The sequence below is a fragment of the Phyllobates terribilis genome, unplaced genomic scaffold (genome assembly GCF_046119375.1).
Source record: "Phyllobates terribilis strain yellow unplaced genomic scaffold, ASM4611937v1 Scaffold_13__5_contigs__length_258822181, whole genome shotgun sequence".
In the NCBI taxonomy this organism is placed as follows: domain Eukaryota; kingdom Metazoa; phylum Chordata; class Amphibia; order Anura; family Dendrobatidae; genus Phyllobates; species Phyllobates terribilis.
This window is the reverse complement of record NW_027362773.1, coordinates 77,664,133-77,678,287: the sequence shown is the minus strand read 5'-3', so window position 1 is coordinate 77,678,287 and position 14,155 is coordinate 77,664,133. Positions and strand designations below refer to the sequence as shown.

At 45.2% G+C, this 14,155-nt stretch overlaps 2 protein-coding genes across 3 annotated transcripts in view; one reads left to right on the top strand and one right to left on the bottom strand.

Moving 5' to 3' along the window:
* The window catches only part of IFTAP (intraflagellar transport associated protein), a 45,812-nt gene extending 41,285 nt beyond the window's left edge, over nucleotides 1-4,527 (bottom strand). For both annotated transcript variants that reach the window (XM_073658144.1, XM_073658145.1), the window contains exon 1: nucleotides 4,428-4,527. In XM_073658144.1, coding sequence (XP_073514245.1) covers nucleotides 4,428-4,443 — 16 coding nt within the window. In that variant the 5' untranslated portion in view covers nucleotides 4,444-4,527. The remainder of the gene's footprint in view (nucleotides 1-4,427) is intronic.
* Nucleotides 4,528-7,852: 3,325 nt separating this feature from the next.
* RAG2 (recombination activating 2) lies at nucleotides 7,853-9,418 on the top strand. The gene has a single exon (XM_073659445.1). It carries the CDS (start codon nucleotides 7,853-7,855, stop codon nucleotides 9,416-9,418), a length of 1,566 nt encoding a protein of 521 aa, XP_073515546.1.
* The last annotated feature ends 4,737 nt before the right edge of the window (nucleotides 9,419-14,155 follow it).

The window sequence follows — 14,155 nt, the reverse complement described above, 5'->3', positions numbered from 1 at the left end:
TTTTTTTTTTTTTTTAAGTCACTTGACTTTTTTCTTGTGGTATTCGCTGCCTTTTTTGGTACCAAATTCATCAAAATGTTGCAGAAGTTCACACATTTTGCAAAAAATTCTATAAAAGCTTTTTAATTCTGTCTTCAGCGCAAAACGTTGTATAAAAAGTGTCACAAAAATTGCCTAAAAATCCACTCTAGGCAGGGGAGGTCAAGACTGGAGTACATTTGCTCCAAGTTTTCCAACTTTTTTGGAAAAGTTGTGAATAGAGCAAAAACTTCTGGAAGCCCTAAACTCTGCCGACATGGGCAAACTTAGAAAAAAAAAGCAGATAAAGACATAAAAAAGTGCCTTTAAAAAAAGCGCAACCTGAAAGATAAATGAGGCACAAAACACTAAACTAGACAAAAAAAAGGCACAAATGCAAAATTACGTCTTGTGTGCGATACTGGTGATTTCTAATGTAGAGGATGGGTCTGTGGGGCCCCTGAAACACTGGACCCGGGTGCATTTTCTAGCTCTGTACCCCCTAGAGCTATATAGTCACCTGATCACAACAATGTTTAATGATAAAAACTCAAATAAAATAATATTTAAGAATTTCTATTTAAATTTTACACATAGTTTTTGCTTTTTTTTTTAATAACTTTTTTTATGTTTTCTTTTACTGAGGGTGAGGAATGGGTTAAGAGCGACAAGTCTGGGTAAAGCGGTCACAGACGGTTACCCACATCACCCTGGGGTGAGGGGCACATCTGCACAGACAGTTCCTGGTACATTCAGTTCATTGCTGGAAGACGAAGACACTGAGGGGAACATATAACCAGGTGAGTCCTATATGCCACGGATTCTAGAGCTCCGACCCCCCCCCCTAAGCCTGGGAGACTACTTGTCCTGCACATGTGAGACCCCTTCCATAACTATTCCTGCCACCTACCTTCACATAGCAGGCTCCCATTGATTTCTGACGCTACCACACTGTAACAAACCCCCAGCTCTACTCATTCCCAGAACACTATCGCTCCTGCTTTTTTTTCAGGAACAGCGCCACCCCCGATCACAGGTTGTCTCTGGTATTGCAGCTCAGCCCCATTGAAGTGAACGGAGTTGAGCTGAAATACGAACACTTAGAACCCATGCTCATGTTGTTCCTGAACAAAAGCAAACGTGTTTTCTAATCCAGGATGGACAAACCCTTTAAATTAGGTGGGAGATCTCTAATAATGAAATCCCATAAAATTAGAAAGTAAAGTTGACATTTTTCTAGTTCCGTATTTTGCAAACAGATCTATGGCACAGTGCCGGCATTATCTGGGTTTGCAGATTTGCATCAGCCTCAGCATTTGCATCTGAAATAAGTGACTGTCTCAAAATCTGCACAGAAATTTTCTGTTGCATGTGAACACTGTTGTAACAGTTGCAATTTGTCATAGAGACCCCCAGCCCCTCTCAGACCCTCCTCGCTCACTCACTTATACCCTATCCTGGACCCTCCGCGCTCACTCACTTATAGCCTATCCTAACACTAAGGCTATGTTCACACAAGGTGTTTTTTCAGTGTTTTTTTAATGCAAATTTTCAGCTGCATTTTACAGGATCAGCAAAGCCTATGAGATTTCAGAAGTCTCATACACATTTTTTTTTTTGGACAGGATTTTGTGCTTTGCAAAACAGAACATATCACTTTTTTTCACCCATTGGAAGTAATGGGTGGTGAAAAAAAAACGCACCAAAAACACAAGTTTCAAGTTTTCAGTGTTTTTTGTGCCGGAATGAGATTTTTTTTTTTTCCACTCAACTTTATGTACATGCATAAAGGGACGAAAGGACAGTAAAAAAAAAAAATGCACCAAAAATCCTGAAGATCAGAAAAAAACAAACAAATGTGTGAACATAGCCTTAAATATATGTTTCGACTCGTCACTTTTTCAGGATCTCTGCTTGCTGAGAATGAACGGGCCGCACTGACTCCCTATGCTGAGCTGGGTGCACACTGGATAATTCTCATAGCTGAGACTTTGCTAATATTGTATCCAATTCTTGCAAAACAATGAAACTCCGGACTGATACAATGTAACAATGTAATAAGGGAGAGATCTGAGCTCACAAAGGATCATCTGGACTGGATACAATTGTGAAAACTCTCAGAAATATGGAGAATTTTCCGCCCAAGATGTGAATGACGTCTCCACTCACTGACAGCAAGCAGAGACCTTGAAAAATAAATATACAGGAACAGAAACAGTAGGAGACAGACTTGTTTGGTGTCACAACCAGCGAGGATTTTAGAAAGGACGGAGCGAATTAAGGAACCAGTCTGTAATATTTAGGAGAGTAAGGCATAGTGCCCACGATGCAGAAATTTTCCTGAGCATTTCTGCATCTCCTTGGCAGAAAAACGCATGCGTTTTTTGTTGCGTTTTTGATGCGTTTTTGCATACAGATTTGCCATGTGTTTTTCCAATGCATTGTATAGGCAAATACGCATGCAGAAAACCACAAGAATCGGTCATGTCTGGATTTTTTTCTGCGAGAGAAATCCGCGCAGAAAAAATCCTGACCATGTGCACAGAACTTGCAGAATGTCATAGGAAGTCATGGGATAAGGTATGCAATGCGTTTCTGGAGCGTTTCTGCGCTGCAAATCCGCACCAAAAAACACATCATGGGCACACAGCCCAACAAGGGTGCAATAAATAATGCACAGGATAAGGTTTCACAGCTGATTGGTGGCAGCAGCAGCTGCCGGACCCCCGCTGATCAGATATTGGTGGCAAGATTGATACATAAGTAGTGAACAACCCCTTTAATGTACAGCACTAATGAGTCCAACTGGTCTAGAAACATGATACAATATTAAAAAAGGTACAGATGTAGCAGAGTGGAGCTCGTCAGATGTAGTGCATTACGGAGCTGAACAGCGCAGCTCTGCCGACTGTATAGTGGCCGCAACCGGTACTGCACATCTGCTACCTATTCCGTTGACGGAACTGGGCAGCACCGCAGTTCTGGACACCGGGAACAGCTGATCGGTGGGGGTCACCAGGTGTAGCGCCCCCACCGATCAGACATTGATACCCTATCATAAGTATAGGCCATCGATGCACATTTCCACATAAACACGACTTATTATCCATGTTCAGCCTTCCGAGCGTTTATTTAACCATTTCAGTTCGTCAAAGAATCCAAGCAGTTAAAAGTGACCCGACCTTCCTTCTAGCATTTTCCGCTCTATACTTTACAATATAAGTCAATGGAAAGACGCCCAAGTGTCTTTGAGTGTTTTTTTTTTTTTTGCTAGCGGTTTATTCATTTTTGTTTAAATAATTGTTATTAACATTTTTATAACTATATACAAGAAAATAATAGGGAATATAACATAATAACTAGTATAACAACGGTTTGTTCATTTTAGAGTACGTCTCTCTAAAAATATAGGAAAAAATAAAAAGCTTGAAAACGACCAGAAACATTGAAAGAGCGCTCAGAAAATAAAGCACTAAAACAGTCGCTTTTACCGAAGCTTCTTCTTCTTGCAAAATTCGGCAGGTTTACCTGTCTGAAAAGGATGCAGAGTTAGGCCATGTCCACACGGTGTGTTTTTTTTTTTTTTTTTTTTTTTTTTTTTTTTTTAAATTTCCTGCTGCAAATCCACATGGATTTGCCCCCAAAACACATTGCAAGCCTTATCCCAGCATTTTCTATGGGATTTTTTGGAAGATCTGTGCACATGATCAGGAATTTTCCTTACAGGATTTCAAGTGCTGAAAAAGAAGCCGCATGTGCATCCTTTGTGCTGCATTTTTCCTATACAATGCATTGGAAAAAAAAAAACGCATGGCAAATCAGCGGGCAAAAAGACAAAAAGAAAGCATCAAAAACGCGAAGAATTTCCACAGTGTTTGGTGACGCCAAGACTGACGCTCAGCGCAGAATGAGGTTTTTTTCTTTTTACTTTTAACTAACAGGATAACGTTTTGTAGTGGAAAACCCTCCAGCAAACTTTTTTTTTGGAAGAGCGTTTCACCTCCCTAAAGAGTTTTTGCAGCCTTCTGATTGGACGACGCCTATTTTCGAACGTTTTCCATCAGGAGCCGCACTTTCTTTTTAACCACTGGGTGTTTGTCAAAACCTGGAGCAAAAAAAACCCTCTCCAAACACTGAACAGCAGAGTAGAAATGACTTCATGTGACTTTTGAAGCGTTTTTTTAATGGACCCATTAAGACAAGGAAAAATAAAAACAACTCAGTGTGCACATACCCTTAATTCAGAAGTCCATTTTTTAGCCAGACCAAAACATAAGAGTAAATAGCTAAATACTGAGCAAACAGAGACAAATAGATGCAAACAGAGGAAGCAAACACTCAGGCACTACAGGATTCAGCATGCCCTGTCAGTCACACAAAGGCCGCATAGATAACGTTAGACGCCATACCTGAGCATCCAAACATGCAGCAAGGCACGAGAAAGCTACAGGGAGAAAAAACTGACTGGTGTATAAGGGGGAAAATGGCTGACGGGAAATGTAGTTCATTTGTAGAAAGGACGCTGTCAAACAGATGAGAAACAAACTACATCTCCCAGGATGCATTGTTCAGGTTCCCCGCTTGAGGACGATGTGTAAAAGCAAGTCACGGTTGTCAAGACAGTCACTGGTTTGATGGGAAATGTAGTTCATTTGTAGAAAGAACGCTCTCAAGCAATGGAGAAAGAAACTACAAATCCCAGGAGGCTCAGGTCCTCCGCTCTACAACGTTGTGTAACTGTTGCCAGGCAACCACTGTGAAACTAAGAAGTTATACAATGGTGCAAACGGAAATCCTGAAGTTTTAGGGGTGTTTTTTAGGTTTGGGTTCCTTTCAGTTAAAGGGGTTTTCCATTACTCTGACAACACCTATTTAAATCCTGTAACATAAAAAAAAACTTCCACTGTCTCCCATTCTGCATCAGCACTATTCCAGCCATGTTGGCGCCAGCATGTTTGACCACCATAAAGTCATGTGCCCTGATCGCATGGCCCTGATCACAGTCGCTGCACCTTCCCACATGGCCCTGATCACAGACACTGCACCTTCCCACATGGCCCTGATCACAGACACTGCACCTTCCCACATGGCCCTGATCACAGACACTGCACCTTCCCACATGGCCCTGATCACAGACACTGCACCTTCCCACATGGCCCTGATCGCAGACACTGCACCTTCCCACATGGCCCTGATCGCAGTCGCTGCACCTTCCCACATGGCCCTGATCGCAGACACTGCACCTTCCCACATGGCCCTGATCGCAGACACTGCGCCTTCCCACATGGCCCTGATCGCAGACACTGCGCCTTCCCACATGGCCCTGATCGCAGACACTGCGCCTTCCCACATGGCCCTGATCGCAGACACTGCGCCTTCCCACATGGCCCTGATCGCAGACACTGCGCCTTCCCACATGGCCCTAATCGCAGACACTGCGCCTTCCCACATGGCCCTGATCGCAGACACTGCGCCTTCCCACATGGCCCTGATCGCAGACACTGCACCTTCCCACATGGCCCTGATCGCAGACACTGCACCTTCCCACATGGCCCTGATCGCAGACACTGCACCTTCCCACATGGCCCTGATCGCAGACACTGCACCTTCCCACATGGCCCTGATCACAGACACTGCGCCTTCCCACATGGCCCTGATCACAGACACTGCACCTTCCCGCATGGCCCTGATCGCAGACACTGCACCTTCCCGCATGGCCCTGATCACAGACACTGCACCTTCCCGCATGGCCGTGATCGCAGACATTGCACCTTCCCGCATGGTCCTGATCGCAGACACTGCACCTTCCCGCATGGCCCTGATCGCAGACACTGCACCTTCCCGCATGGCCGTGATCACAGACATTGCACCTTCCCGCATGGCCCTGATCGCAGACACTGCACCTTCCCGCATGGCCCTGATCGCAGACACTGCACCTTCCCACATGGCCCTGATCGCAGACATTGCACCTTCCCGCATGGTCCTGATCGCAGACACTGCACCTTCCCGCATGGCCCTGATCGCAGACACTGCACCTTCCCGCATGGCCGTGATCACAGACATTGCACCTTCCCGCATGGCCCTGATCGCAGACACTGCACCTTCCCGCATGGCCCTGATCGCAGACACTGCACCTTCCCACATGGCCCTGATCGCAGACACTGTACCTTCCCACATGGCCCTGATCGCAGCCACTGCACCTTCCCACATGCCCTGTGATCGCAGCCACTGCACCTTCCCACATGGCCCTGATCGCAGACACTGCACCTTCCCACATGGCCCTGATCGCAGACACTGCACCTTCCCACATGGCCCTGATCGCAGACACTGCACCTTCCCACATGGCCCTGATCGCAGACACTGTACCTTCCCACATGGCCCTGATCGCAGACACTGCAGCTTCCCACATGGCCCTGATCGCAGACTCTGCACCTTCCCACATGCCCTGTGATCGCAGCCACTGCACCTTCCCGCATGGCCGTGATCGCAGACACTGCACCTTCCCGCATGGCCGTGATCACAGGCACTGCACCTTCCCGCATGGCCCTGATCGCAGACACTGCACCTTCCCGCATGGCCCTGATCACAGACACTGCACCTTCCCACATGGCCCTGATCGCAGACACTGCAGCTTCCCACATGGCCCTGATCGCAGACTCTGCACCTTCCCACATGCCCTGTGATCGCAGCCACTGCACCTTCCCACATGGCCCTGATCGCAGACACTGCACCTTCCCGCATGGCCGTGATCACAGACACTGCACCTTCCCGCATGGCCCTGATCGCAGACACTGCACCTTCCCGCATTGCCCTGATCGCAGACACTGCACCTTCCCACATGGCCCTGATCACAGACACTGCACCTTCCCACATGGCCCTGATCACAGACACTGCACCTTCCCACATGGCCCTGATGACAGACACTGCACCATCCCGCATGGCCCTGATCGCAGACACTGCACCTTCCCACATGGCCCTGATCACAGACACTGCACCTTCCCACATGGCCCTGATCGCAGACACTGCACCTTCCCACATGGCCCTGATCACAGACACTGCACCTTCCCACATGGCCCTGATGACAGACACTGTACCTTCCCGCATGGCCCTGATCGCAGACACTGCACCTTCCCACATGGCCCTGATCACAGACACTGCACCTTCCCACATGGCCCTGATCGCAGACACCGTACCTTCCCGCATGGCCCTGATCGCAGACACTGCACCTTCCCACATGGCCCTGATCGCAGACACTGCACCTTCCCGCATGGCCCTGATCGCAGACACTGTACCTTCCCGCATGGCCCTGATCGCAGACACTGCACCTTCCCGCATGGCCCTGATCGCAGACACTGCACCTTCCCGCATGGCCGTGATCACAGACACTGCACCTTCCTGCATGGCCGTAATCGCAGACGCTGCATCTTCCTGCATGGTCAATGATCGTAGATGCTGCATCTTCCACATGCCCTGTGATCGCAGACACTTCATCTTGCCGCATTTGTCTGAACTCTGTCCACTAAGATCCCCAATGGGCGCACAATTTTGTAACCAAATCCTGAGGCCATTGGGCATGGAGTTTGTCTGGAGTTTCACATGCATGCAGCAAGACGCAGAGTCTGCAATCACAGGCGATGATTGAAGATGCAGCGTCTGCGATCACTCTACACATGGACCCCATTACTCAACAAACAAGCAAATCGCATCTTTCATGAGGCTTAAAAATAATCGCTGTTGGCAACACATATCCCCCCCGGGTGTAATTAGTTAATTATGTCATCATTGATGATCTGTGAGCATAACGATAAACTTCATGCTGTCTTCTACAGGTGTGATGACCCTTCAGACATTAGTCGCCTCCAATTATACCTCTCTGATCCAGCCAGGATTCTCCTTCTTTCGGTTCGGAAAACATGTCTTCTTCTTCGGACAAAAGGGATGGCCGAAACGTTCCTGCCCCACAGGCGTGTTTCTGGTGGATCTCAAAAACAATGAGCTGAAACTTCGTCCCACGACGTTCTCCAATGAATCTTGCTACCTCCCTCCACTGAGGCATCCAGCCGTAACCAGTCTCTCTGATAGTTCAGATGGTGAAGTCATACAATATTTGATCCATGGAGGGAAGACACCAAATAATGAGGTCTCTCAAAAACTCTACATCATCTCCTTGGCCTCCTCCGTCAACAAAAAAATAACACTCTGCTGTTTAGAGAGGGATTTAGAAGGGGATGTTCCTGAAGCAAGGTATGGCCATTCCATCAATGTTGTCCACAGCAGGGGCAAAAGGGCAGTAGTGATATTTGGTGGAAGGTCCTATGTGCCCTTGAATCAAAGGACTACAGAAAAATGGAATAGTGTTGTTGACTGTCAACCATGCATCTACCTCATCGACCTCCAGTTTGGTTTCTCCACCACCCACGCTATCAAGGAAATTCAAGATGGCTTTTCCTTTCATGTCTCATTATCCCGCAATGATACGATCTACATAATTGGTGGACATTCGCTTGAAAATAATCTAAGATCCCAAAACATCTTTAAAATTAATGTGGATCTCCTTCTCGGAAGTCCAGCCATAACTTGTCATGTTCTTCAAAGTCGACTCTCCTTTTCAAGTTCTATTGTGACCAGTTCTTGTCCATATGAGTTTTTCATCGTTGGTGGCTATGAGTCCGACAGTCAGAAGAAGATGATTTGTCACAAAGTTTTTCTAAGTAGCGACAACATTGACTTTGAGGAGGTGGAGTCTCCAGATTGGACGGGGGAAATTAAGCACAGCAAGACATGGTTTGGGGCAGATATGGGTCATGGAGCTGTACTTTTGTGCATCCCGGGGGACAATAAGAGTCAAAATTCAGATAGTAGCTTCTTTTTCTATCTACTCAGACATGGAGAAGAGCACAATATAATGACCCAGTTATGCAGTCAAGGATCTCTTGACGACCAAGAAGACTCCATGCCTCTTGAAGACTCCGAGGAGTTCATGTTCATCGGTGATGGGATGTTTACTGATGAAAACACCTACAACGAGGAAGATGAAGAAGACGAGTCGGAAACTGGATACTGGATCACGTGTTGTTCTGACTGTAATCTGGATATGAATACTTGGGTTCCTTATTATTCTACAGAACTTAACAAACCTGCCATGATCTATTGCTCCAGCGAAAGTGGACACTGGGTTCATGCCCAATGTATGGACCTCTCGGAAAATATGTTGATCAATCTGTCCGAAAACAACTTCAAGTATTTCTGCAATGAACATATTAAAATGGAAAGGGGACTGCAAACTCCTAAGAAGATGACCCCAGTCATGAAACCATCAGTGAAACGAGTAGGTCGAAAACCATCTATCAGCCGAATGTCACCTGGAAAAAAGTCTTTCCTCAGACGCTTGTTTGAGTAAAAGGTCCTAAATGTTTATCAGTCTAACAGTAGATTTGATATTTTTGATATTCCATTTACTGCCCCCCCCAGTAGTAGTCTAGTGTTCTTTAGAAAAAATGTGCAAAATGAATAGAAAACCCCCCATTATCGGCACAATAGAAAATTGACCTTTGCGTAGTAAATGCAATATTCTTTGCCCATACCTCTAAACTGTTTGCCTATCATATATTTCTTAGTTCTCCAAGTGACACATTAAAAGTAATAATGCATAATAACAGTATGACATATATATATTTTTTATTTATATTTTTTAGGACCGAAGGGATAGTAGCCAATGACCTCAGATCCGGCACTTGTCTACTTTTACAATGTCCTTGATTTTTTTTATGCCATTAATATAATAAATGATAAAACTGCACAAACTTTGAATGATTTGTAGATCTATATCAAACACTGATTTTGTAAACTTTATAATAATCTTTCACCTTGACGCTAGCTAAAAAAAAAATTACTCACAGCAACCATACCCGCTAATTTCTGGGACCGGCAGATGCTCAAATATGTATGGAGGCCTCCTGACTCTCCCTGACAGCAGATGTGAAGGGCGATAAGGATGGGGCCATTGGATTTCAACTGGCCAATCCTTTTGGTCTTGGATAGATGAAGAGATATCTGAGAGAAAATGACTCCACTCTTCCTAGTAAGGACACATGCACACTCTGCCGAGCACACATGTGTATGGAGGGGTTGGAGAAGATATCAAGCTTCGCTTTCGACATTCGGAATATGGACCACAATGTCTGGACTGGCCAGGAGTCTCCTGACCTTAACGCAACAGTTTCATAGACAGGGCTGGAAATATCATTGGTGCAAGAAGTAAGGGGGCCACCACTACTTCCAAAGCAGGTGGAATTGTGCATTATGAGGAGCTATTGGCCTGCAAAGGTCTCATATACTGTTCTTGAACAGAGGCCCTCTTCTGTGTGTGTCGGCTACTGCTCAAAATTATATATGAAGCTGTTGAGCTTGGGTGAGGAGATCTGTGGCCAGTCCAGAAGTCAACGTTCATAGTCGGACCTTGAATGTCAGAAGGGTGAAACAGGTCTTGGAACGTATATGCCTTTGGGTTATAGAGGTCAAAGGAGAACAAGCTCAGATTACTTTTGTTAAAGCTGGTTCCTTTAGAGCTAAGTTAGAAACTCTGCCTCTATAGGGGGGGAAGCAAACATGAAGATGTGCGTATAGAGATCAATTCACAAATCATGTTCTTATCACTTTCAATAAGGAAGAGCAGAGGTATAATGGTCGTTGCAACCGCTACTGCACCCGTACAGGATGGGAGTGCTCCAATGCTATTTTCAATAGAAGATGAGGATGCACATACAGCTGAAAACTGCTGCATAGCAGAGTGTGACCGGCTCCCTGCCCCCGCCCCCATTACCTATTTAAGCTGCAGGTGTATCAGAGGTCCGAAGCAGCAGGTCCCAACGCAGGAGGCGCCATGATGTCACCGCAATGTGCCGCCGCACCAGGCGGAGAAGGAAAAGGACTAAACGGCTCATCATGGGAGCAGTGAAAGGTGAGAGGCATGGGTGTTTTTTAATAATTACAGATAGCACAAAGGGGGACATTATTAATGTATGGGGGCCACAAAGGGGGACATTATTATTATATGGGGGACATAAAAGGGTACATTATTACTATATGGGGGCGATAACATGGGACATTATTACTATATGGGGGCCATAAAAGGGGACATTATTACTATATAGGGCCATAAAAGGGGTCATTACTACTATATGGGGCCATAAAAGGGGACATTATTACTATATGGGGCCATAAAAGGGGACATTATTAATATATGGGGTCAGAAAGGGGGACATTATTAATGTATAGGGGCCACAAAGGGGGACATTATTACCATATGGAGGTCATAAAGGGGGACATTATTACTATATGGGGGACATAAAAGGGGACATTATTACTATATGGGGCCATAAAAGGGGACATTATTAATATATGGGGATCATAAAGGGGAACATTATTAATGTATGAGGGCCACAAAGGGGGACATTATTACCATATGGAGGTGATAAAGGGGACATTATTACTATATGGGGCCATAAAAGGGGACATTATTACTATATGGAGGTCATTAAGGGTGACATTATTACTATATGGGGGTCATAAAAGGGGACATTATTACTATATGGGGGCGATAACATGGGACATTATTACTATATGGGGGTCATAAAGGGGGACATTATTAATATATGAGGGCCACAAAGAGGGACATTATTAATATGTGGGGGCCACAAAGGGGGACATTATTAATATATGGGGGCTACAAAGGGGGGCATTATTAATATATGGGGGCCATAAAGGGGGACTTTATTAATATATGGGAGCAATAAATGGGGCAATATTAATATTTGGGGACACAAAGAGGAACAGTAATAATATATGGGGGCCACAAAGGGGGGACATGACTAATGTATGGGGTCATAAAGGGGGACATTATTAATATACGGGGACCATAAAGAGGGACATTATTAATATATGAGAGCCACAAAGGAGGCAGTATTAATGTGTGGAGTAAGGCTGTGTGCACACGATGCGTTTTTAATGCTTTTCCGCGGAGTTTCTGCAGCTGCGGAAACGCATTAAAAACGCATGGTAGAAGGGCAGCAATGTTCCCCAATGGAAATCCGCATGTGCTGTGCCCATGATGCAGATTTTTCCGCAGCGTAAACGCTGCGCTCAAAAATCCGCAGCATGTCAATTCTTTGTGCGTTTACGCATGCGGAATTGCCATCTACAATGCAGTAGAAAACGCAAGGCAATGCCGCATGTGCAAAACGCGCGAATTACGCGCGAAAAACGCATGCCAAATTCCGCATGCGTTTTTCCGGGAAAACGACATGCGGAAATGAAGCGCAAATTTCCGCATCATTTGCGCATCGTGGGCACATAGCCTTATAATTATTATTTATGATTATTTATTATTATATTTATTCCATAATATTCCATTATAAGGAGGTTATTACTGTGTAGGGCACCAGGGGGAAGCTTTGACACTATGTAGTTTATGTAGAAGTGGAGGAAAAAGGGAAATGGTGATCTTAAGATAGAGGTCTGTATGTTGATTTCTGAACAGACGAGTCGTGGCTGGAAGTTTTCTGCGTTGGATGAAGAAGAAGAGGGAAAATTAATTACTTCAATCAGAGACTTCACTGGAGAGTATCTGGATTTCCCTGTACGGTATATACATATATCGTCTGCAGAGCGCCTATGTATAACTGATATCCACCTACATACGGTCACCTTATGGGGATAGTATTAGTGTTTTTAGAGTGTTTTTTTTGTTAAGACTGGATTACAGTATAAGGTCAAAACAATAAACTAGAATGTTCCTATTCATTAAAAACAAGACAATGTCTTGATCACAATACGAACCCCGAAATGTATTAGAAAGCTGCAGAAATGTTCATTATACCATGATTTGGCTTCATACACACGCTGCAGCATTTCTATAACTATTTATTATTATCACCGTCATTTTCCATAATCTTCATCCTCCAGTTTTCCATTTCTTCCGCAAATCCTGATATTGACACATAGCAGGGTTGGAGTGGGGTGTCGGGGGCCCACAGGGAGAACTGACTCTAGGGGCCCACCTACAGCCATATGCAAATATCTGTTATCCGCTCTCCCTGTTATAGTGGAGCATTGACTGGCGGCTCCTGCACATCTACTGTGCGACACTATAACTGGGATGGACATGTTTGCAGTAAAGGGCTTCTTTGGTTAAAACACGTTATCACCGATCCATGGGATCTACAGGATCGGTGATAACTTATTGATCGTTTGGGTCCGAACATTGGAAAACGCACCGATCGGAAGAATGGGGAAGTTTTATCCCTGACAGAACACTTATCCCCATTTTAAAATGCAGCGACAGCTGGGACGTCTGACCACAGCCTCATTCATTCTCTTGGGGGCTTCCAAAAAAGAGCAGCGCTCACAGCCACTGAGGGAATGAATGGATCAGTGGTCGCATCTCACATGCCGCTCCAGTCTAATGAGGAGAAAAGCTCCACATTCTGCCAATTGTGTCCCAGCAGTCAGACCCCCACCGATCAATATTATCACTGATCCTGTGGAGAGGTGATTACTTGTTCTCCCCGGAGAACCCCTGTAAGTGCATCTCTGACGCTCTGCTCCAAGTATTTAATCTCTAAGGCTACGGCCCCACTATCAGTATTCGGTCAGTATTTTTTCTCAGGAGTGGGAGCCAAAACCAGGTGAGGAACAAACAGAGAAAAGGTATAATAGAAGCAAGTCACCAATTCTGCATTTATCACCCACTCCTGGTTTTGGCAGCGACTCCTGAGAAAAAATACTAACCAAATACTAATAGTGGGGCTGTGGCCTAATGGAAAAAAAACTTTTCCTAGTTAATATCAGCAAGAACAAAATGACCGCCATATACAACACAGTTCACTATATCAACACCAATAATACCACATACAAAAGGGACAAATATCGCCACACCATGACTAGATCACATATTACCACCACATAGTGACCGAATAATACCACATACAAGGAACAAATACGGCCACACCATGACCAGACCACATATTACCACCCCAAAGTGACCAAATACTACAATACTGATCATGAATACAAACCACAATACTAACAACACTGTATATAGTGTCAGTGTACAGGTAACACAGTGATCACCAGTGAC